The sequence below is a fragment of the Semicossyphus pulcher genome, unplaced genomic scaffold (genome assembly GCF_022749685.1).
Source record: "Semicossyphus pulcher isolate SPU_LCO1_2020_fin unplaced genomic scaffold, fSemPul1.0.p SCAF_23, whole genome shotgun sequence".
Classification (NCBI taxonomy): domain Eukaryota; kingdom Metazoa; phylum Chordata; class Actinopteri; order Labriformes; family Labridae; genus Semicossyphus; species Semicossyphus pulcher.
In genome coordinates, this window is record NW_027211697.1 from 4,499,403 (window position 1) to 4,523,890 (window position 24,488).

General features: G+C 40.8%; 1 protein-coding gene across 1 annotated transcript; it reads left to right on the top strand.

Annotated features, from left to right (window-relative positions):
* The first annotated feature begins 326 nt into the window (after window positions 1–326).
* tlcd4b (TLC domain containing 4b) lies at window positions 327–21,697 on the top strand. The gene is made up of 7 exons (XM_069674878.1): window positions 327–587; window positions 3,063–3,215; window positions 6,430–6,519; window positions 14,950–15,008; window positions 15,839–15,933; window positions 16,122–16,195; window positions 16,775–21,697. The coding sequence occupies exons 2-7, from the start codon at window positions 3,070–3,072 to the stop codon at window positions 17,121–17,123; spliced, it is 813 nt and encodes a 270-aa protein (XP_069530979.1). The 5' UTR covers window positions 327–587; window positions 3,063–3,069; the 3' UTR covers window positions 17,124–21,697.
* Window positions 21,698–24,488: the final 2,791 nt, after the last annotated feature.

A 24,488-nucleotide genomic window follows, 5' to 3' on the forward strand; every position in this document is an offset into this window, starting at 1 on the left:
CATCAAACCTGGAGCAGTTACTAAACTACATTCAAATTTTCAAATGAATGGATAAATGGGCTACAACACTGAAAACTGTTGGTCCAATGACTGTTTTATACAATCTATGGTATGGTCATATAAGAGTCCATTATCGATCTTACTGCAAGTGTTATCATCAGTTATATCGCTATGGGCCTTTGTTCCTTGTGGGTGTAGCCTCTGCCAGGGGGTGGGGGGGCGTGTGCACAAGGGGGTGGGTACGTGTCGACGTCATCGGTTGGTCCTTGCTGTCAACGCCAAAATAAAACGAGTAAAAAACTTTTCTACTTGACTCATAAGTAGAAACACATGGCCGCGAGGAAATAAGGCTGTGCGGAAAGCCGTTTTTCTCCGGGCTGTAATGGTTGTTGCGGCACGGCGTTGTTTGCGTAGAAGAGGAGCCTATTTTTTCTCTCTTTCTTTCCTGGGGTCGCACACACAACCAGAGCAGCGGGCTGTTTCACTTTAGCCGACTTGCTAGCTAACGTCAAGTTGTAAGAAAGTGGAGAAGACGGCTGCTAAACGGGAGCTTATCCGCCTACACAGACCTATGCGACGGACAGCAGGTAAAATAGCTCTTTGTACAGCTCCCACCACATCGGATATAAGTCGAAACAATACATGCTGTGATTTGCTTACATATTTTTTTTGCATGTTTCTACCGAACAAATCTTGGGACTGCAACAGCCTCTGTTGCCTGGTCGGTGGCAGCAGCAACAACAGCATACGTAGCAGTCCTTACACTTTTAGCAAACAACTTTGCCCTTAAAATCCACCGCGCTCGACTGCCTGTTACAACTCGTTTAACCAGCTTTGTTTGTATTATAAAACAGATTTTCTTCCAGTGATAATGTAGTCGATATTTCCGCTCTCTGACACGGTGTTCGCCATTCCCCAAAACTGTCCGCAGTGCTTTACTATGCTCATGCACCTACTGCAAAGCATAATATCAATGGTTTTATCAAAGAGAGAAAGGGAATTCCTGACAACATAATACACCTTTTACTTTGAACTGCACACGCCAGTTGCTAATGTACGTTGTGCACAATACCCAAATGGGAGTGTTTAGTTATTGTTATTCTCTATATTCTAAATACAAACATCTCTTATCGGCTTAAAACGGCAATAAGGTCCAGTTGTTTATCAGTATTCATGTCATGACCCAACCTGCCTGCAGAGATGTGGCTGGCCAAGGTTTGTGCCTTACAGAGCGAGTCAAACCCATTGGTCTTGTGTAGCAATGCGGTAGACAGGAGCCGTTTTAGATTTCCAAAGGAACAGGGGGAAATTGAACCGCTATTATTTATGTTTGGTCGATATGTCACGGGGTCATGCTTTGCTGACAGTGGCAGGATACTCCAGCGGAACAAGGTCAAACGTGGACGGGAGAGCACCACTTCTGTCCCGGACGGCTTGTCTGTCTGTCAACCGCAGTGAGGAGGCTGTGTGAGCCGCTTCTTCCCATGGGGCAGTGTGAACCGGCCTGCCAGGTGAAGAATGCCAATGAATTATTCAGGCACATGCTGCATATGATCAACGTGGCCTGGGAATGTGCAGAGCTGCTTCTGGTGACAATAAGAGGCTCTCAGCGTGGTAAAGAATTGCTAGCCTCAGCTTTCCTGTTGAACATGCCATTTTTTACTGAATGGGGAAGCATTGGGAAGCACTTCTTAAAGCTTGCGTTAAAAATGTGGCTGAGAGTTGTAATCCTATGTATTTCTTAAAATCCATTTTGGAGTTTATTCTGCAGATCTTTCAGGGGAGGAGTTGTTCAAGAGATTGCCTCTGGGGGCTCAGAGTAAAGCTCTAATCTTCATGGCAGTATTTAAATTGATGGGGTTTGCTTGTGGCACTTTGTCTTGAGGTACTTTGTTCCTTTAAAAGCTTTTCTCGTGCTTTTGTTTCCTTATATTTTACGGAACAGGGTGCATGCATGACACTGGGCATTTTTAGAGTATAAATAGAACTTAATGTAGGCTACATGCCTGAAGTGTCATGTGCTTCCCATCGGCTAAATTACTTAGGTTTATTTGCAAAGAAAAAGCCTTCACTGTATATTTGGCTAGTATTACAATTGTGAAATCTGTACCGTGTACAATCCTAATCGTCAGCTCTACAGTAATAAGTGGTTTTAAATGGCTTGCATAAATTTGTTGGTTTAATCAGAATTCCAGTGCATTATCAGGCCAGAGTCCAGACCAGCGTGGACAGAGTATGTTGTAATAGCTGGTGTTACTAAAGAGAAAACAAGAGGTCATTATCAGGATGCACTTAAGTATTCCCTGTCAACCTTTTTTTGCTTCTGTTTTTATTCAAATAGCTGTTGCATCTTTATGGATGATTTTGCTTTAACTGTAGTCGGAAAGGTGGAAGCTGAAAAACAAGATTTCAGTTGAACATATGTGCAGCAAAATTAATCTAGAAATGAGGAATGCTCAGTGCAGAGCTGCAACAATTGATCAATTAGTTGTCGACTATGAAATTATTTGGCTGCTATTTCCACAGACAGCCTCTGTCTCCTGAAGCTCTTTTCTCACTCAGCTTTTGTTTTCTTTTCATGGATTTGTGGTGTGTCCTAAACACGTCACTGTAATCCCATTGCAAAATATGCATAATCAGGAGACCTTTAATTCCTAATCTACATGCTGTGCTACACACTGTATTCACAACACCCACCAACTTTTTTCTGTTTTTGCAACTCTGATTATTTACCTTAACTCTGGTGCCTCTCTTGTGCCTTTCTTGTGTGAAGTGCCCTGCTTGTCTATAGCCCTCATGTCACTTGCATTAGACAGCCCATGTCTTCACCTTCTATTTTTTTCCCTGTCTGTCTCCTTCCCTTTCTTCTTCTCTCTGTGGACTGGATGAACCACACAGGGCTCTGCTTCACCCTCTTATCCACCACCACCACCACCTCTGTTTCTCTACTGCCGCTGCTGAGAATGACTGACAGTCATTGATTGAACCTTTCCATGTGTATCACCCTGTCTTTATCCCCCCCTGCCCCTGCTGTCTCCCCCGACCCCCCCTGTTGTGTTTAGGTGAGTGATGGAGACGAGAGAGTTGACCGTGGTAGCTGGCAGCTTCGTGGGTTTCCAGGTTCTCTTCTCAGTGGCCAGCCCGCTGCTCTCCTCTGCCATCACGCCCGGCTATGGACGGCTGCCTCCCACCAAGCTCACCGAGTGGAACTCCAGGTGTGTAACAGGAACCCTGTTCTCTCCCCTGCTGCAACCTGTGCATGCTCTGGAAGATGCATCTTGAAACCTAATGGAAACAAAAGCTGTACTTTCCTTCTTTCTTTCTCTTTTTTTGTTAAGTAATGTTACAGTTTGCAGGTTCAGGGCATAAAAACAGTTCCACTTATCTTGTACTATAGCTCTTGACAAAAGGTTGTCATGTTTGTTTGTATGACTGGTTTTATATTACTAAAGGTAGGGACCCTCATTTTACCTCTTAGATTGAGCCCTTGATACATGGGTCATACATTAAAACAAACAAACAAATAAAGCTCCAGCTTGCCATCATCTACCCTCAGATAAGTTGATATTGATTCTGTGATGATTGAGAGGTTAGCTAGCACGAAGGCTGACCTAGATTAAGGAAAATGTTGTAGAAGAAACCTTATGGTGAAAAAAAAAACAACACTTCAGCTATTTGGACTTATTTTGTATTCAGTAGAGACGACAAGCACAGGTAAGGCATGTTACAAACCAAGCAGCAGAAAGACAAAATAACTGTTAAGGTGAAGTTAATATACACACTCAATATAAGCTTAGATATCCCACGTTGTATTATTATTGCAATATCGAACAATGTTATGACACATCACAGGTTTTCCTCATATGGAGTAGGCCTAATACATAGCATCACAAGTAACCATATCAAGCTTGTCTGAACATTGATATAGAGTGATGTAGTCACAAGGAAAGTAAACAAATATTTTCTTTCAAGCTGTTATTATCATTTCTATGTAGCCTACAGTGAATAAACATGACTGCACAGTGGTCATGAAAAAACATTTTACTTTTATTAAGTCAGTCTTGTATATTGAAGAGGTTATTGATTGTTAGTCATTTAAGAGACTAAACATATAGAGGGAACTAAAAATATATTACTTATTCAGTGTTGAAGGAACAATAACGAAAGTATAAGAAGCACTGATTAGTTTACTTCCTCTTTGGCAGAGATGTTTGACAACATAACATTGTCCAACTATCACATGGCAACAGTGGTCAAGTTCTGAGCTGGCTAGTTTGATAATCTGTAATATATTATGCCTCACAATAAGATGCCATTGTCATACATTGTCATAAATTGAAAAATGTGTAGGAGCCCTGAAATCCATCTAATCTGTTTCTTTGGAGAGTTAAACAAGAGGATCAGAGACCAATCCACCGACCAGCACCCCTAAAGCTCACTAATAATCACATTATATTTTGTTTGTGTAATTGGTAAAAAAATCAAGGTTTAAAAGAAAAAGTTAACATTTCACAGGCTTATGTGCTTAAAAAACAGTTGTCATTTTTACACTTACAGGCAGATTTTCTTTTCCTCATGAAAAGCCAAACTAGATGTTTCCCCGTGATTCCAGTCTTTGTGAGAGCGAAGTTGACTGGCTTTAATCTCCAGCTTCATATTCACTGTACAGGCGTGAGAGCAGAATCAATCATCTTATCTAATTAAGTATCATATCTCCCCATCTCCTGTTTCTTGTAATGCTTAAAAACAGCCATGTAATTCTATTCTACTGAAACATTTCCAAAATCACCATGGGTAAAAGCTGCCGCACATGTCACACAGTTACTGTTATGTGGGAACAGATGCGTTACAAATTACTGAATAGATTTATATCAGTCAAATACCACTTCCTTTCTCAGATATTTTCATATGTTTAGCAGCGGCTGTGAGCCATGCAGATCATGACACATAGCTTTAAATAACGTTTCAGTCCTACATCATTTCCGTGTGAAAGTATGTCTCTGCTTGTACTGTAACGTTAAGTATAAAGATCTCTGGCAGTCTGTTTGCTCTGGCTCTTTGAGATCCTGCTACTGAAGCTCCAGGGTAACAAAAGTGTCTGAAATTATAACATAGAAATTGATATTGAATGGGAAAGACATGAGTAGAAGTAGACCCACCTGCATGTTATCTTGCTGTTTCTTTAGCTTTAACACATTTAGTGAGATTTACCTCCATACATTAGGTTGTATAAGATTGCAGTCGTGACGTCCTGAAAAACTGACCTCCTGTTAGGTCAACAGCCTGTGTCTTGTAAATATGTTGAGGTTGGACCTTGATGCCCTAGGCCAACTCATCATCATTACCCATAGCTACAGCTCTGAGGTGAATGGCTGGAGCACAGAGCAGTTTTAAATTTCAAGCAGAAACCCCAGGGGTTAAGGCCACAGGGCAGTCATTTGTGGTTGCGTAACATCTTTTACTGACTCTTCAGCTGTCTTTGCTTTTTTATCTCTGTGTCTTTCTATTCACAGGTCATTCATACAACTAAAGTGTACATCAACTTTTTTTTGTCCACATTTGAAAGCAAGGAGTGCACTCACTGACCAAGGAGTAGTTCAAAACACCAAAGGCCATAGACTGATGGTTCACTTAAGAGTGGCCTACGGTTACATAACAGCCAGCTCTCAGAGTGTCAGTGTGTTGTTTATGTAACTTGCCTTAAGTGCAAGGAGAGGAGGGAGAATGCTTTTCCAAAGAAGGAGCAGGGTTACATTTCTAGTATTGAACACAGCCTGTTCTTAATATTGGCAAATTCTTTGTCTAGTCACAGTGCTTATTTTCTCTATTGTCTGTTTCCTGCTTTTGTATTGTGCATTCTCGTTTCTACTGAAATGAAAAGAAATTAATACAAAAACAGTAACCAGATAGTGGCTTTGGAATTCACAACACAGATTTTAAAACTCCCTTTTCTGTACTTCATTTAGCCAAGTTACTCAAAAAGCAGCTGGTCCATTTTGTGGACACTTGACTCTGATTCAGCAGGAATAATAGACTCATCTGCTCATACAGTAGTTGATTTTTAGAGCCAGTCTTGGCCAGACTCAGGTCAGCAGCTGCAGCCTGTGGACCGGGACTGCTGCACCCGAGAGGCTGTGCGGTGACAGTGGATGTACTGTGATTCTGATAGAGTAGAGATAAGGGCCACTAGACCTCTGGAGTATCTCTTCACTGGCCCAGATAGCCACTCTGGAGGTCAAGGGTTTGTTTTATCAAGCCTGATAAAAAAGGCAATGTTACACTCACATGGACACATGGGACGCCCTAGATGTAATTACATACTGTATGCAAGCTTGAGCAGACATTTCCTGATTGTAACCTTTTGTAAGTCTGTCATCATGTTTACTATTTTGAACTTGTGTGTCTGTGTGTGTCTCATTCATTGTCTAGGTTGGTGTCAACTGTGCACGCCTTGATTGTGGGGTTGTTCTGTCTGTACATCCTGCGGTATGATGATGCGGTCAACGCCAACCCTGTCTGGTAAGAGACACACAAAAAAACAAAAGTCATTAGTAAAACATCCAACAAAGGCCTGGCAATATGAAAAAAAGCAGTATTCTAAGTTTTTTTTAACTATAATTAAACCAATAAAACACAAACATAAGAGCTTAGCTTGTTTTTCGGTAAGAATTCCTTCAGTGTTCGTCTATCACATTGTTTTAACCGGTAGCCGAATTATCTGCAGAGTTCTTCTCTCCAACCTAAGTACCCTGTAATTTACACCAGTAAAAACACTTATAGGGCCAGTTCGCCAATTTTCAACCTTAGTCCTATCATGCGATTGTGGGGAGCTAATACCATTATGGTAGGAAAAAAAATGCAATTTGGCACTGTGCCTTTGGAGGACGCTATCCGCTTCTCCAATGGGCCCCGGAAAACCTGATGACATGTTTTACATAGTCTGGCTATAGTAGTCATAGTCTAGTCTACATAGTCTAGTCATTTGTCCCGTGAGGTGCCTTAAAACGCTGCCTGCTCTCCTTTTTTCCCTCCCAGACATTCCACATGTATAACTGATTCATTTCTCGTTCAAAATCGTCAGGTTTGAAATGTAGACTGAAGTCCTGAAGTTTTGTTAGACGGTCCACCGGTATACTCTCGTTGTATTTCCGATTCTGTACCGCTCTGAGCCATTGCCTGCAGCGAAAATGGTAGTGTATCACTCCAGTGTCTCTCCCTGGGCCGTTCCTTTCAGAGGGAGGGGCGCAATGCATGCTGGGTGTTGTAGGAATGTAGAATGGGTGAAAACCACAAGCAGTTTGTAGAACTTTCTCCACAGCTATGGTGCCAATTTCAAATATCATTGCTTCTATGGATTACAGAGAACACCAGCTTTGACTGACAGTAGCTTTTTCCAGGGGCGAAATACTCCTTTTAAGAAAGGACGGTCACATAACTCAATCCAATTGTCTTTGAGTGAGCTGCTAGAGCGACCGCATAACAATGACGTTATGGCACAATTGTTTTCCAACAATATCATATTTGTAAGGGGTTCGATTTCACCATCGCTTTCATGTCCCTCAGTTCCACCTATTTTAACAGAAGACATCCACTGTCGTTATCGGCAGCTCAAACAATGCTTTGCAGTGGGAAGTGGGCCTGTACTCCAGCGCATCCTACAATGCGAGCCAAAAAACTCCAGACTAACACGCTGTTGTTGTTGTTGTTGTTGCTGTTTCTCCTGTGTGATAGGCTATTTGATTTATCAATATGGAGTAAAGAAGTCTTTATCATCCATTCCTATATTCCACAACAATGTAATGTTACTAAATACAACAGGAGAATTTAGGACATCTAAATAAATACCTCCCTATAAACACAAAAGCAATGATGCTGTTTCAAAAAAGAAAAAATAGAGACACATTATGCCTCATCATTTTGGCAGGCATTAGTGTGAATGCTTTGGGCGCCTTTAGGAGAAACCTGTCTTGTCACATCTGCCTTTTCAGTTCAGCAGCCATGTCTAGCTCGCAAGGGGAAGAGAGGAAACAGATGAAGGGGTGAAGATTGGAGGTGGGTGGCAGTGAAGGATCGTCAGGGTTGGTAGTTAATACCTTTGGAAGGATGACTATTGCACTCCCTACATCAGAATGAAAGAGAGGAAGGGGAGACGATGGATCTAATGTGTCAGCCGGGTCTCTAGAGAGTTGTAGATTCAGTGGATTTTGCCTTTGATTATTGTCTTTACTGTCTTCTCTCTGTCTTAGCCTCTCTCGTTCTCTCTCTCTCTCTCTCTCTCTGCTACTGCTGACTGTGTTGTTTGCATCAATGAATCCCGTGGAAGAGAAATGGTAATTTCCTCCCCATTTCTCTTTCCTTTCCAACGTCTCAATCAGTCTTTTTAAAATATTTTTCTTCAGCTTCTCTGTCTCTCACTTCTCCATCATATTCTTACGACACTCTTTCCTTCCTCCTACTCTTTCTCTCCTTTCTCCTCTGTTTCGCTTCCTCTCTGGCGCTCTTGCAGACAGACAAGGATCCCACAAACAAGGCTCCTTTTCATAGCAGACAACAGCAGCCTAGTCCTCTACACTCCCCTCCCGCTCTTCTTTTACTCCCCCCCCACCACCACCACCAGCTCTCCATGAGCCTCCTCCTGCCTCTAGCTGTGTGTTGTACCCGACATCCCAGGCTGTCGAATCAATGCAGCACACCTCCCTCGCTCTTATTGTCTGTGTGGCGGCCCCAGCAAGCAGCGCTGAAGTAGCGAAAAAGGGGAGAAAAGAGAAAGTGGGGGAGGGTGGGGGGAGGTCAAGAGGGAGAACAGAGGGGGACAAAAGATGGGGTTCCCTCCCTCCTTTCCCTACCACCAGTGTTCAGGTGCATAATATCTTAGCAGTCCTCTCAGAGCCTCTTTGTTCTTAAATATTCTTCTGTGGTGTGTAGGCGTGTCACAATTCTCTCCATATTTGATTCTGCCTTTAACTGCTTTTGCAGTGAATACATGTAATTGCACACTATTTTTCACTATTATTTAGGATGTAACCATACTTCAAATGTGATACCAGTCTTTATTATTAATTTATGACACAGAGCATATTACATAAGTGTATATAATATGGCAAAATTAGCCAAAAGGGTACTGCATTTTTAAAATCAATAAACAAGTTTCAAACAGTATCATGATGTGAAGCATGCCACATACAGTCAGCAGAACATCGACTTGGGAAGCAATAAAGCATCCATTCATCCATTCATTATCTATACTGCTTATCCTGTTCAGGGTTGCGAGGGGGCTGGAGTCTATCTCAGCTGTAATTGGGCGAGAGGCGGGGTACACCCTGATTGCCAATCACAGGGCTGCGATAAAGCATGTAACAGCATATTCTGTTTGGATACCCTAAATGTAGCCTTATAAAACGGAGCATTTATACATCTTTAACCGATACTGTTTGGGTTTTCAGAGTATTCTTTGTACATGTACCGTTAAATCAGGAATATTGCTGTTTTTGGGGGTATCCCAGAGGGAAAAAGGATTTCTATAGCTATTAAATAACAATAAAAAAGTTATTTCAACACTATTTCCATTTTCAATTGAAACGCATTCAAAACTCAGACATGTTGAATTTTGCAATCCTGCTAGCTAGCAGTGCGGTAGTTGAGCAACAGTAACGTTGAAGTAAGGGTCGCGGCTGTACTGGCAATCCCATCGCCATCGTCAAAAAATACCGTAACAAAATAACATGGCTCTGTCTACATTTTATAATGGTATATTGGTCGCACCGGTATATAGGACGCAGCGCACATTTTAGATGAAAAAAAAAAGTTAAATTAAAAGTGCGTCTTATACACCGAATTTTACAGTATACAGCTAATCAGAATATACGTCTCAGTTGGGGTGTTGCACCACACAGCCTCTTGTCTTTTAACTCTCACCTCTAATCACCTCTGCTCTTGTGAACAAATCAACGAGCTAACAGGTTGCAGGTTGCTGGGGTCATTTTTTAATCTATAATCAAAATTGTAACACGACTAGTTAGAAATCTTGAGGCTTAAAGCACACTAATGTTACCCTATGTCATTTTAAATTCCTCACCCTCTTCTCTTGTTTAATTTCTCATCTTATCCCCCTCACCCACCAGCAGCTAGCCAATCCGCAGCAGTTTCCTAATGCCTTCAAGCCCATCTGGTTGCACCGGACTGGTGCAAGCATAAATTCTCCAGTCAATCTGATTGTATTACAGTATGATTAAGACCTGTCACACAGCAGCATTGTTCCCTCTGCTGCTCTCAATACAGTGCTTGAGTGGCCTGTTAGAAGCCAGCATTGTTTTCAGCTGCTGCTTGGGCTCTTTCAGCCTTTCACTCTGGCTGGCAGCGGGGCCCAGGCTGTTATCATAATCCATTCAGTTAACAAGCACCGTGACCGACCGCCCCGCCTCTGCTGCTGCATTTCTTGATTGGCTTATCTGGACTTGAACTTAACATGTTGGGGGCCATCCAAGGACAGAGAGGGGCCAAATTTCAGGGTCCTGTTGATTTGTAACAACCTGGTTTAGATAAGATAGATAGATAGATAGATAGATAGATAGATAGATAGATAGATAGATAGATAGATAGATAGATATTCCCTTCTAAATCAAATCCTTGACATAAGGCCTCATTCAAAACCATATTATATTCTTAACGTAAGCCTCCTCCTTTCTGTAAAGCTTTTCTGTAAGAGCATTCCAAGCAGGATTTACCAAGCTCTCTTAGTGTAAATAATGAATGTACATTTGTCAATGATCCAAAGCACATGAGGCGTTTACAAATTGATATGTTCTGCTCAATTTCTACACGATGTTACCCAAGTGCCTGAACAATTTCACACCACCCAGCTTTAAGTTCTCCTGTCAGAAATCCGCATTGACGGATTATGCAATGTCAGGCGTCATATGAAAAAACTAGAAAAACATGGAAATATTACTACAGCTGTCAACAACATTTCATCATAGAGCAGAAATGAAGACAAAATGCTTTGACATGAAGTTTTTAAAAGGCGTCTTGTGACTGTACAACAACAATTACGTAAGATTACTTGCAGCACACTTCACACTGACCAAAAATAATGTTGTTCCAAATCTGTGTTGATATCACTGACAAGGCATGTCTGATTGCGTGATTAATGGCTGCTGAATTGTAGCAGGAAAGAGCAGAGGCACATCTTCACAGTACGTGCTAAATTGTGTTTTTTAAAAAAGCTTCTTTCGTATATTCTGCGTTATTTCATGACATACTCTGATAGTTTTGTACACCTGGGTTGTAGCAGCAGACAACTCAGGTTCCCCCCCCTATATTTATAAACTGTCAGAATACTGCTGCAGGCTTTTACTAGTCACCAACTCTCCAAATCAACTGTCAGTAGGTGTGCATCACATCAAAGTCCAATGATTAAAGGACATTTATTTCACTTTTCACAAAACTCACATCCTTATACAATCAAGCAGTGAAAATAAAGGACAAGCACATGTTGGATCACTGTCACATACTAAAACGTTACAATCTACTTATCTTTTGAAGTTTCCTTATTTGTGTTTTCTCTATTTAGTTTCTAATTGCATCAACCAATGACTGTATACATAAATGGGCGACGTGTCTCTGTCTACTCTCATTGTACATAATTCATGCCAACCGTGGCAGAAGCTGCCATCATGCGCTGGTGCCGTCATTTTGAGCCAGAATTGCACAGTAGAGATCGTTGGGTGGAGCTGCTGTAGCCACTTCGGCTAACCAAAACACACACTTAACTTACTGAAAAAAAACAGCAAAGATCCCACACGTCGACGTATTTAACAGCATAACAGTTTCTTGTGTTGGTCCGAAGCAGACGTTCACAGATATGGAAACTTCAGTGACTGTAGTGATTGTTTTAGCTACTTTTCACTACTCTGCTAATCCAGAACAGATCGGCTGCAGGAGCCATATTTGCCAACATAGCTGTCAATCATCCTTTTTGCAGCATCAAATAACTAATTAAAAATATTTTTTTCAGAAAAATGGACACTGGGAAATACTGTATATGCATTATAATAACTAACCATAATGACAGAAACCATGTTTGAGAAAAATGTATTTGGCGTGTATTTCTATTTTATAGTTTGACTCGTATCCTATCTGATAACATGGAGAAGGGGGGCTTTATGACCTATACTGCAGCCAGTCAGCAGGGAGCGCTCGAAATGTTTTGGCTTCTCTTTTAGAGAGCTGTCATGTTGTCCATCTTTTTATACAGTCTATGGTATCAACAGTTTAACACCATATCCTCCTTCCACATGTTTCAAAAGCCAAGACAGCAACAATTGTAAAATACAACAATGGAGAACAAAATTTGGACAATCAGCTTTCTCCAGCTCTGGATCTCTTTACCAGCTGAAATCAAGTTAATTCCAGGTGTAAAATCATTTACAACAAAGGGGAAGTGCTGGCTAAGAGCAAACCAAAGCTGTACTAATTTTATCTTAGTGAATTTTAAAAAATTAAGGTGTACTGGTGTGTGGAGTATGTGTGTAACGCTACAGTCTCTCCATATAGCACATCAGTTTCATACATTAGTCTATATAAAAACTTTATCTAAAACTAAATCTAATCGTTCCTTTTTAATCAATTAAATTCACTTTCTGTCCGGTTTGTGTCCAGCAGCCCAAACAATATTGAACGATACAAGACGAGATAAGACGGTATGATACAATTGTGTGGACACATCCGTCTTGGGCTGGAATGCTGTACACATTTAGCTTTGGCCACACTGGTAATAATAGAAAACAGTGTAGCATCTTCAGAAGTAGCACATTTAGTAAAGGAGGACTGAATACTAACTTGCATAAAGTGTATACTCTTCTTGTTGCAAACATATTTAAACTATTCGTAGAAGTTAAGGCATTTTTTCTTTTATAGGCTATTTGCTATTATAAATGTCCCCTTGCAGAGAAAAGCAGATTATCTGCATATGACTTGCTCGAGATCCCTCATCCACTCAATTTTTTTCCTACAAAAAGACAATTGTAAGTTTAAAAAGCTAGTGAATTCAACACATTCTCTTAAGTCACTGGAACGTTAACAAATCTTTCATTTAAGTGGTGAAGCCCATTGAGTCAGAGCCATTATAGCACTTACTGAGTAAAAAAGCTCCATATCTCTTTCTAGGCCAGTTGGTTAACCATACATTGAGTTATGAGCAGGGGTTCACTGTACGTTGATTAACTTGAAGCTGGATCACACTGATGTGATTATCAAGAAGCCTTTGGACTCTCTCTGACTGTCACACTATCAGTTAGGTTGGATGCCATCCAGGCTCATATTTGCTCTCTGCTTTTCTGTGTCTGTGTTTGAGTGCTCGCTTGTGATACCAACATTAGATTAGATATATTATAAGAGAGAAAGTACAAAGTTGCTTGTTAGATCCCCAAAGACATTAGTGATGTAAGAGAGGAGGCATTTATGTCACACATGCATACAAATACAGTTAGCTTTAGAGTTATACTGATTATCGTTTTTCTTTTCTGATATCTAGACTTGAGGATCTAGACCCATGATAACATTTGCTATTAACCCTGGTCTGGCTCCGTACACTGACGGAATCCTAACCTTAAAACAAGCTAAGAAACTAGACACTATGATGTCCTGATGTCCCATGTCCACTGAAGAGCATCGGAGAAACCCTGATTTTTAAAATGGAAGTAGTTGTTTTATTTCTTTTACCAGTTTTAATTATCTAACTTTGAATGAAAAAATACAGCTGTAAAATGTGTAAAGGAAAAAGAACTTAATGCTAATACTGGTGACATATTGCTAGCCTCTCCGCTAGCATTGCATTGTTTTGGTTTGCTATGGTCACAAGATAATTCACCTGAAATTAGTTCTTCTTTGTCGCTTTGAAATAGTGGTTGTGAGTAGCAGTCATAATGTATATTATTGCTGTTTAAGTTGTGTGGTCCCGTGGCAAGGGTCTTTTCATGGGTGCTGTTGAAGCATTGTAAAGAACACTGACCTCAGACCTGTTGCTTTCCTTTGATGCATTGCAGTTATGACCAACAGCCCCAACGTGCTGCCCAATGTTACTGTAGTTACTTTCCATATATTAAAAAAAAAAAATCTGTGATAGCCTGGTGGGGGGTAAATGTAGGCATGGGTAGTTGATAAATCATGATATCGGATCAGTGCAGTGATTGGTGAACATTCTAATACACATGATCACTTTATAGGTAGTATCGGAAGCATTTCCATTCTTAGAATCGATATCCAAACAACTGTAGTTTGCACATTTTCATCCAACCCATTCGTACTCAAACTGCTTGTAGCAAAGGTAGATGGAACAATTTGACAGTTGTTAGCCCAGGGTCATCTGGTTGGTAAGGTGAGCCGTCATACTGTCAATGTGTGTTTGTGTGTATGTATATAGTGTATAGTGTGTGTTGTGGGGTTCTGTTACACAAGCGGTCAGCCAGTCGTTGGCTATACGATACCAGTAATTGATACCAGGGCTGGATGTGTATTGAAGCAGAGACACCTTCAATGTCATTTTGAACAGATGTTATTTGCAAGGACTCCTAACGACTTCCTGAACACATCACAGGTCTACGAACTGAACAAATGATTACTGTTTATTAAGAAACAAAGAAGACCCTCATTCACAGAGATGCTATGATATGTTGCTCAAAGAGCTCTTAAAGTTTGGAACAACAAGCTCAAATTCTGATCAGACTGCTGCTTTACTAACCTTCTTATTTACATTATACAGTCAATCTTCAGTGACCTTTCAATAACTAGTTTGTGGTTAGTGGGAGAGTCTCGTTACAATAAATCATTTGCAAAATTGCCTAATTATCTCTTTACAAAAAATATACCAAGTTGCTTGTAGTGTTTTAGTTGTGTATATAAGTTACATTTAGTTACATTAGTTTACATGTTGTGTTCTTTGCTCTTCCACAGGGGTGACCCCAATCTCGTCAAACTAAATGTAGCCATAACCTGTGGTTACCTCCTTTATGGTGAGTTCTATATTTATCTTTGTCCTGTTGATCATTTCCTCTGGTACACTGTCCATGAGGGCCGTCAGTCAATGTAGACAGTGTAAACACGCAATAGCCTTTAATCTGAATCATAGTGAGAAACACCATTGCCAGGCTTTTCATTGGCAGCATGCTTAGCTGTCAAGGATATCCAGCAATCTGCTCTGTCACAAGTGAGTGACATTTAACAGATGTATTTTCTACTCTCTATACTTAACTCGGGCTCTTTAAGTAATTATAGGTTATGTCTACGATTTAATTTGTTACAATTTTCATTTTTAAATGTTTTCTACACTATCTTTCAAAAAGGTCTTGTAATTTTTTTTTTTTTACTTTTCCTGTTCTTGAAATCATTATTTGTGCAGCCACTGCTCTTTAAAGCAACTTAATTATTGTAATAAACACCAAGTAATGCTGGTGTTGTAAGAGTGTGAGCACTGTCATCAACAAGAGGTCTGACAGGCTGCACTTAGACATAAATAATTGTATTGTGCACGGATGCACCTGAACAGGGAACAGTTTGAGTCAGAACGTCTATTTTTGTTAATAGCCTGTCCTTGACCCAGACTGTTTTACAAATTGAAGGTTGAGACCACAGTTTAGTTTTCATATGACAAGTCAGCCTTTAAATGTCTCTCACATTGTCTTCTACAAATGTTTTCTATATTTTGTGTTTGGTTTTTTTTATTCACTCCTGGTGCATTTGCTGGTCTTTGCCTTCAAAAGCACTTGTGTGTATATAACCATCCACATCAAACAGACGTATCAGTTTGCCAGATCTCTGACCAACCTGTCGCCCTGTCCTTTAGACCTTGTGCTGCTTGCATGTAACTGGAGCACCATGGGGGACAGTTTTTTCGTCTGTCACCACTTGGCGGCGCTCTATGCATACGGATATGTGCTGGTGAGTCTACACTTTTTACACTTTATTAACTAATGGGCCAGGGACTACACATTTTTTTAACTGCTATTAGTTTTTATGAATATGCACTGACCCTTCTCTAATAATTAAACTTAAATCATAATTCATATTTCATACATCATGATGTATTTGAGTCAGTTTGGGATGTGCGATGTGTTTGGTCTTTGCAGACACGTGGCGTGCTTCCCTACTTCGCCAACTTTCGTCTCATTTCAGAATTGTCCACTCCATTTGTGAACCAAAGGTGAGTCATCCCTACTGACACTGCAAGTCAAAATCTCATTAAGGCAATACAAGTTTATGAGCAGGTGGCCAGATGTGACTGCAACACACTAATGTATTCCTATAGTTTTTCATATCCAGGGAACACACTATGAGTCATTTCAACTGTTGTACAATTCTGTTACATGACTTGTACAAACGTTTATTAAAGAATTGCATTGGTCTGATATTTTTATCTTTATTATTAAGCCAATCACATTCCTGCACAAGTACATTTAAGCACAATATGCATTCCTCTTCTTTGAAAATTAATCCTTATTTAATATGATGGTAATAGCATTGAATGTTATTTTTTTGGCACTGGTTTTAAGATGTCAGTGGGTTCTTTGGGACTAGATATTTTTACTAGTTTAAAAAATCAGTGAAATTTTCCTGTTCTGTTGGTGGATAAAATTGCTTATGTTGAGAAATATTTCCTCAGTTCTTTTCTCCCTCTGTTTTTCTTCTGTCTGAGAGTTGACTTCTTGCACGGTGCCCCCCCCCCCCTTTTGTTTTAATGCTGGCATATCTTCCCCAATTACATATCTCCCTCTCTTTCCAGGTGGTTCTTTGAGGCATTAAAGTACCCCCGCTCACATCGCCCGGTGGTGTTAAACGGCGTTCTCATGGCGGTAGTGTTCTTCCTGGTTCGCATTGCCGTCATGCCGTCTTACTGGGTCAGTGTATTCGCCACCTTTGGCACGTCAGACTTTGAGCGGTTGGGCTTGGGGGCCCAGGTGGCCTGGATCACCTCCTGCATCGCCCTGGATATCTTGAACACTGTCTGGATGTATAAGATCACCCGCGGGTGCTACAAGGTCCTGACTGGGAGAGGAGGAAAAAAGAGCAAAGAAGGAGCAGAGACGTCATCTGTCTCGGACAAAAAGCACGTCAACAACCACACAGACTAAAGAGGTGCAGAGCGAAGGACATGAGACACAGATGTAAACAAGGAGGGAGGCTGGACATCCAGGAACCACACAGCCCTCTTTCTATTGCTGCCTCAGCGTCCCCCCCACCTCCACCCTCAAATCCCAAATCGAATCCCACTTGATCTCTGTGTTGACCAGTGGACCGGGCTAAGAGTCCGACACAGGACAAGGACACTGCTCTTTGACTCACTTAAGCACCAGCCTTTGCCGCCACAGTGTCGTCACTGACAGATGAAGTATCCTGATGGGTGATAGCTTACGGTTTGCGGACGACAAGGTAGAGCTCACAAGCACACTTTCACCCTGTCTATCACCCGCCTCTCCTCCCTTCCACCATCCCTCTCTCATCCCCTCTCATGCTCAACTTCAGCCAAAGCCCAACCCTCTGAAGTGCCTGTGTAAGACAGGAGGCAATAATTGTGGAGGAACAGGATCACAAAGTCCAACTGAGCTCAGCCCCTTCAGAACACAACCATCTCCCGCTCGCTATAATCTTCGGAAAGACCCAAGGTTTCTTCTTCTCTTCTTAATTCTCCGTCCACACTTGAGGAGACGTGTACAGAGTGAAGAACTCTCACATCAGATCCAGATGGCGTTTGTGAATCTATAGGGCTCTTGTCTTAAACTCATCAGACCTCACAAAAAGAGACAGAAAAAAACACCTTAATGCCTCTTCTACAGTTTCACCTGCTGTGGCCTCCTTGTATCGAGTGGCGCCTGCCTAGATCACCAGCCATGCCCCTCCAACCTCCTTACAACCTGGACAATGTATTCAAATAACAAAGCGTATGCATGCAGGAGGAAGAGACACTGAAGCTTCTCACTAGACAATTTTGCCTTTTCAGTATTCATTGTGTTGGCATCACTGTGCTGTACTTTTCTCTCTTTTTGCTCTTATTTTACACAGCTTGAAGTTGTAAGGATCTATGAAAACATGTTTCTTACAGATTACATCCATTGCAACCACCTGCCTCGGGATAGGGCTCCACCATCCAGCCTGAACGTTTGGTTTTGTTCTACCTCTCCCCGTCTTATAAAGACTTCCTCACTCCATTCATCATGAGATAATCATCTTTCTCTTTCCTTTCTACTGTAAAGACTGATTTTAGCCTTCAAAATGTGTTGTAATATCACTGAATCAGAGGAACTTCTTCCCCGCTCTCCCTCGAACTGTCTTCAGAGCTTGTTCCAGCCATTGGAACAAGTGTCCAGTAACACCCCCGCAGGCTTTTACACTTCCCTTTAGCTCCTCTTTTCTCACTGAGAAACTAATTGAGGAGTGAGCAGGATAAAGTTCACACATTAACATCTGCATGAACGTTTTCTGCTCCCTTTCCTGAAGTTTCCACATGCAGAGCACAACGTGCAAACTATACACTGTATTTGGTGCCCTTCTAAAACACCCACATGGTGCTCTTCCTTTTGCAGAATGCCAGCAATAGGAGTGCTAGCAATATGGCATTTGAATCAGTAATGAATTGGGATATAACAATGTGTGGCATCAGTAGGTCACTGTCAAAAGCAATGTGGCAATGGGCATGTTTTAAGTTTTCTGTATGAACTATATTATCACCTAGAGCATGGTAAGATTGACATATTTCTGTGAATAATCAAGATAGATGAATAACATCTAAATATTTACTGCATTAATCCAATGCTTTTCTGGGGTTTGTCTTCCAAAGCGGTTAATGTTTTTCCTCTCAGAGCATACTGAGTGCATGTTCTTTTTTTCTTTCTGCTCTCCCTGCATGTCTGTACAGTATATACACATACAGTGGCTACACAGGTACCCTCTGCAGACTGTGTGGCTATCTCACTAATCATTACCACATTGTCTGTGTGCCAGACATGGTTTCACAAATTCATGAATTCTTCTTGTTGTTCAGTCTGCTGCTGTCAGCAGACACTAATGACTACATAGCTGATATCATGACAGACAGAGATACAAGAGGGTGTTTCAGATTTGGATTTTGTCAAACAACTAGGAAAGTACAAAGGACAAGCTTGCAGTTTTACGCCCGTTTCCTTTTTTGCTTCCATGAGAACTCCACCAATATAGCATTTTAACACCGTCAGATTCACAATTTAAAGGATTTAAATCAATGTAGCAGAACCAGAGATTTGTAGGCCAGGTTTCCACAACAGTTATACAAATATTTTGACATATAAAGCTAGAAGTACTAATTCTCTACTCTCTAGCTTTAGCTAATTTTCCACTTATAGCTGGGGTAGGCAACATAGAGTAAGCTAGTTTTGAAAGTGTTCGACTGGAAAAATGTAAAAAATGATTAAAAAAAAAACAATCCCAGGAGTGTTAGTGAGATCTACCTTCATCTGCAATTTGTGTGCAGCTAGCTCACTAGTTTTAGCTTTTATAGAAGAGTTAAATAATGAGTGATTGCGGCAGTGAAGTGCGCTCAGATAGATAGGTATGTAGACAAGAAGGCACCCGCCATCCAATCATCTTATTAGATGGGGTAGTCACAGGCCTTCAGCAGGTGCACAGATGCCTGATTACTTTCTTTATTTGTCAAAGCATTTCCTTTATGGATTTGTAAATGTGTTTTGATGACAACACACTTGTTTCCTTTTTTTGAATTCCATTTACACTTTTCTTTTCTTGTCAAAACCTGGTGCCTACATTACCCATAATGCAACCTGACCTCTGACAGTTCTGTTGAATTTGTGCTGTTACACTAGTAGCAGCTAATGTAGCCTTTCTAACTCTACACCCCCAAAGTCTTGCAATTCCACTGCAGTGTTGGACTCTATTCTAATCTTTTTACACATACAGTTAGCACTCAGCAAAGATGTTTAAATGGACATGTAAATATTGGTGGAGGTCTAATTTCAGTCTTTTGTATGTCTAGTTTGATAGCTGGTTATAATAGTCTGAGAATGTCTGGTGGAGTTTTCACTGTGGAACTCTAAAGCACACTCCCTGTGGAGCAATAACTCAGCGATCTCCTGTATTTCTGTCTGTCACCACAGAGGAGGGGCTACAGTATCTTGTGCCTTTACACAAATGGTGGATGTGATGCAGCCAGATTTTGGATTAGCATGATCTTTATAATGTAATATCCAGTGACTATTTCCTCTGTACTCTATATGTATACTCTCTGTATATATTTTTGTAATTTGCCTGCACAATGATTAATCCGGCCAAGTATTATAATCCAAAGCTGATCCCTCTCGGGGAGCCTGTTTTGTGTTGACTTCTGTGCTCTCCCTGAATGAATACAGGGGTCTGTCTATGAATGTTGTGGTGGGATATTTAGTGGCATTAGGATGAGTGTCGAAGGTGACGAGAATAGAAATCAAACTCTACCTTTTGACATAGGCTCAACAGGTAGTTGATGCTAGCATCTCATTTCTCCGCCCTCCCAAACGCAAAGCTGTGAATAGTTGTAGGAAAAACTCGTAGTCGTAGGGTTCAGTCACACCTCTATGATAATGATTAGACTGCACTGTGGGAGATTTCCTGAGACTGGCTGAGCGCTGATGCTGATGCACTTGTAGCAGTGTCCTGTGCTTTTGCTGGAGTTTAGACTGACACAACTCTCTGATGCCAGTCTCATGCACAAAGTATAAACTTATATAGTGACAGAATGTTGCCTGGTTGTTTATGGACTGGAAGGACTAAGAGATTTTGTATCTGTCAGGGTTTTCTACAAAATATATTGTGAGACCTGATGTTTGTGCAGTATCTCGCACACTGCGGCTGTATGAAAATTGACAGAATGAATTGATGATTGAGGAACTTGATAAGGCTGCTATTGTAAGGCCATGACCTGTGTTGTATCAGGTTTGATCAACCACATTGCCTTTGTCTTTGGGGAGGCCAATGTTCATTATAGAATATAATGAATATATTTTAATATATATATATCACAAAGGTATTTACAAATGTGTATATATCTGTAATCAAATATGGAAACCAGATGTGCACTGGACTAATTAACCCTTTGTTTGGTCATTTTTGATTTGGATTGCAGTATGTGTCTTCTTACTGAGGTACATTACAACACAGCTGCATCAGAATCTGGTACTCCAACCGTATATTCTGCCGGGCCTTTCAAGGTTACACGTGGTTCTTAGCCAACCATTATTTCAACCCCATTTTTGTTCTTCTGAAATACTTGATTTCAAGTTTAATCCTAGTTGTACAATGAAAAATGGATTGAACATTTGTTTAATGTTTAAGAATGACTGGAATAATTGCAGACAAACTGATAATCAAATAACTTGCCAGTTTTTTTTCTCTTTTCTTTGAATGACTTGCCAGTGTGGCTTATGTTCATCATTCTTTCGACTTTTATTTGTCTTTTAATGCAATGCAATTTCTTGTTCTGATCTGTCTTTGTTTCCTGGAGATTTTAATGTGAAACAGCTGACACTACACACAGGCTTTAGGGTCCGCGTCTGAGCATTACCTTGTGACTTGGATTGTTGTCGTCAACAATGACCACTACTAATGATCGTGTAACTGTAGTGCAGAAAGCTGAGAATTACTTGAAAGTGTTGCTCTTCAATAAAGTTGAAGATAAGATGAACTGATTGCTTGACTCTTTCATTTTCATTAAAGGGGTCATATCTTTTAAATGGATATTGTCATATTTTGCAAGAGTTTCACATTTTGGGGTGTTTATTGTTCACAGTAAAAAAGTGAAAACTGCATAATTCCATGTTTTTTCAGAATTACATTTCTAAAAAGGTCTCCTCTGAAATGGGCCGTTCAGAACAACATGACAGCTCCCTAAAAGTGAAGTCAAAGCATTTGGAGCGCCCCCTGCTGGCTGCAGTATAGGTCATAAAGCCCGCCTCCTCCATGTTAACAGATGTCAACATGACATGAGTCAAACTATACAATCAAAATACATGCCAAATACATTTTTCTCAAACATGGTTTCTGACATTATAGTTAGTTCTTATCAAGATAATTTTTGTCCATGTGTTAATTTTTCTGACAAGTTTAGTTTTACGGAGTTATTTGATGTTGTAAAAAGGATGATTGACAGCTCTGTTGACTAATACGGCTCCTGCAGCCGATCAGTTCCGGATATGCGATCAGCGAGACGAAACCTAAGTAAAACAATCACTACAGTCATTGAAGTTTCAATATCTGTGAACGTCTGCTTCAGACCAACACAAGAAGCTGTTCTGCTGTTAAATACACCGACGTGAGGGATCCTTGCTGTTTTTTCGGGAAGTTAAGTGTGTGTTTTGGTTAGCGGAAGTGGCTATGGCGGCTCCACCCCCGGATCTCTACTGCGCAGTCTCTTGCTCCAAATGACGTCACCATCGCAAGATGGCAGTGCCTATCACGCTGATATTTTGGCATTACTTTCGTACATTGAGAGCAGATGGAGACGCATCATCCATCTTTATATACAGTCTTTGGTTTCTATGTAGAACCTTGCTTTGGCTGAAATCAATTCATTCATGGGAATATCCTGCAGTATTATGTGTCAAACTTCTAAACATAAGCATACTGCACTGATCTGGTCATCCGTCAGCTGATAATTCTACCAAGGCCAGCCAAGACCAGCTACTGGCTGTTAACATTTTGAAGTTGTCTGTAAATTATGGAGATTTTGAGGAGGAATCGTTACTGACAGACCCAAGAAATGAGACGAAAAGGTTAAAACAGAATTTGTTGACTGAAATAGGCATGAAAGAGAGACACAAAGGACTGAAAGGGGGTTCTGAGCCACAGTAGGTCTGTCTGAAATCTCTGTGCGAGTGTGTGTTTGCACCAATCGGTCAAGGGGCTCGGTCAGAGACGGTGCCTGAAGAGCTTTACCAAACATGGTCACATAACAGAGACTCAATGAAGGTTTCCTCTTGCTACTGAAGCTCACATTCACAGTGTGGACTCGCTGCTCCAACTTCACTCAGGCACAGGAGGAAAATCATCACCTGCACGCCGTGCACACACACAGAAACACTGTCGTCACTTCATTCAACACAATCACTATCAGAGGACCAAGCAGGATACATGAGTCTTTCTGCTGTTTTCATTGTGTGGCTGATTCTGTAAGAGAGGCAGCCTCTCATGAATGTTTACCTTCTGTCAGCTGTGTTTGCCAGACATTTTAACCTAATGAATTCATGTCTGTAAATGTCAAGGCATTTTTTTTCATTTATTACAACTTCAAATATTTCTGTTGTGAGTTTATTCCTTGTAAGCACAAGCCTGTCACTTCACTGAGTTATAATTAAGTTAAAATAAGTACATCAGAGGGATAGGCATATTTCCCATCCTCGGGGAAACCAAAACACACAAAAAAATCATCATACCAGACTTTGAAGAGGCTATAAACGGAGCCAATTTTACAAGGTAGTCTACCAAAAACTGTGGTCAGAGTTAATAATTACTTTTAACCAACTTGTTTACAAGTGTCACCGAACTTCCAACACTTACCTCAGCCATAGATGTCACGATCCTGTCGCAGCCTGTGAGTCAGGGCCAAGATTGGCATGTGTGAAAGCAACCATAACCATAGACAGTTCTCATTCCATGCTGCATTTCCACTCCTCAGGTGGCAGGTTCCAGTTCGCTTTACTAAAAAAGGCGACATTTTTTGATTAAACTTTCTTGTGCTTGCTGCAGACGAAATAATTGAAACATTTGTAATCATTGAAATACTAAACAGTTGAAGTTTTAATGTTTTAATCTTGAAGATCTCAGTTTCGTTCTCTTTGGCGGCAGCTATGGCGATAAATGGTAATTGTGGGAGCACACTTCCCTGATATCCAGACAGTGTTGCATGTGTGACGTCCACGGTTGGCTCTGGTTGTAACTCTTGATTTTCCTCGCTGACGGTCGCTTTCCTTTTTAGACTGTTTGCCTTCATTTGAGCGTCAAATTTGCTTATTTTTCTTTGGATATTCGCTTGCTTTTCAAGGTTTATCTGTAGTCATCAATCTTTTCTTGCAGAGACCGGAATAGCAGCCACTTACCAACCAGACCAACCACTGCTGGAAAACGCATCACTAACACTAGCAAAGTCTTTCCTCAGTGGGCCATAGGCTCAATCACCATGTGTTACCTCATTTGGCGATAGATAGTGACTTAGCAGACATTTATTTACATGAAAATCTTCGAGATTATTACTTTAAGGTCAGTGGTTCAAACCCCAGCTCCTCTCTTTACATGCCAAAGTATCTTTGGGCAAGATTCTGAGCCCCACATTGCTCCTGGAGTAGGAATGTGTGTAAATTAATAGTTGTACAGTTGTCTTGTATGGCACAACTTAGTGTATGAAAGGGTGAATGTGACATGTAGTGTAAAGCGCCTTGACTGGTCAGAAGACTAGAATGGCACTATTTAAGTGCAGTCCA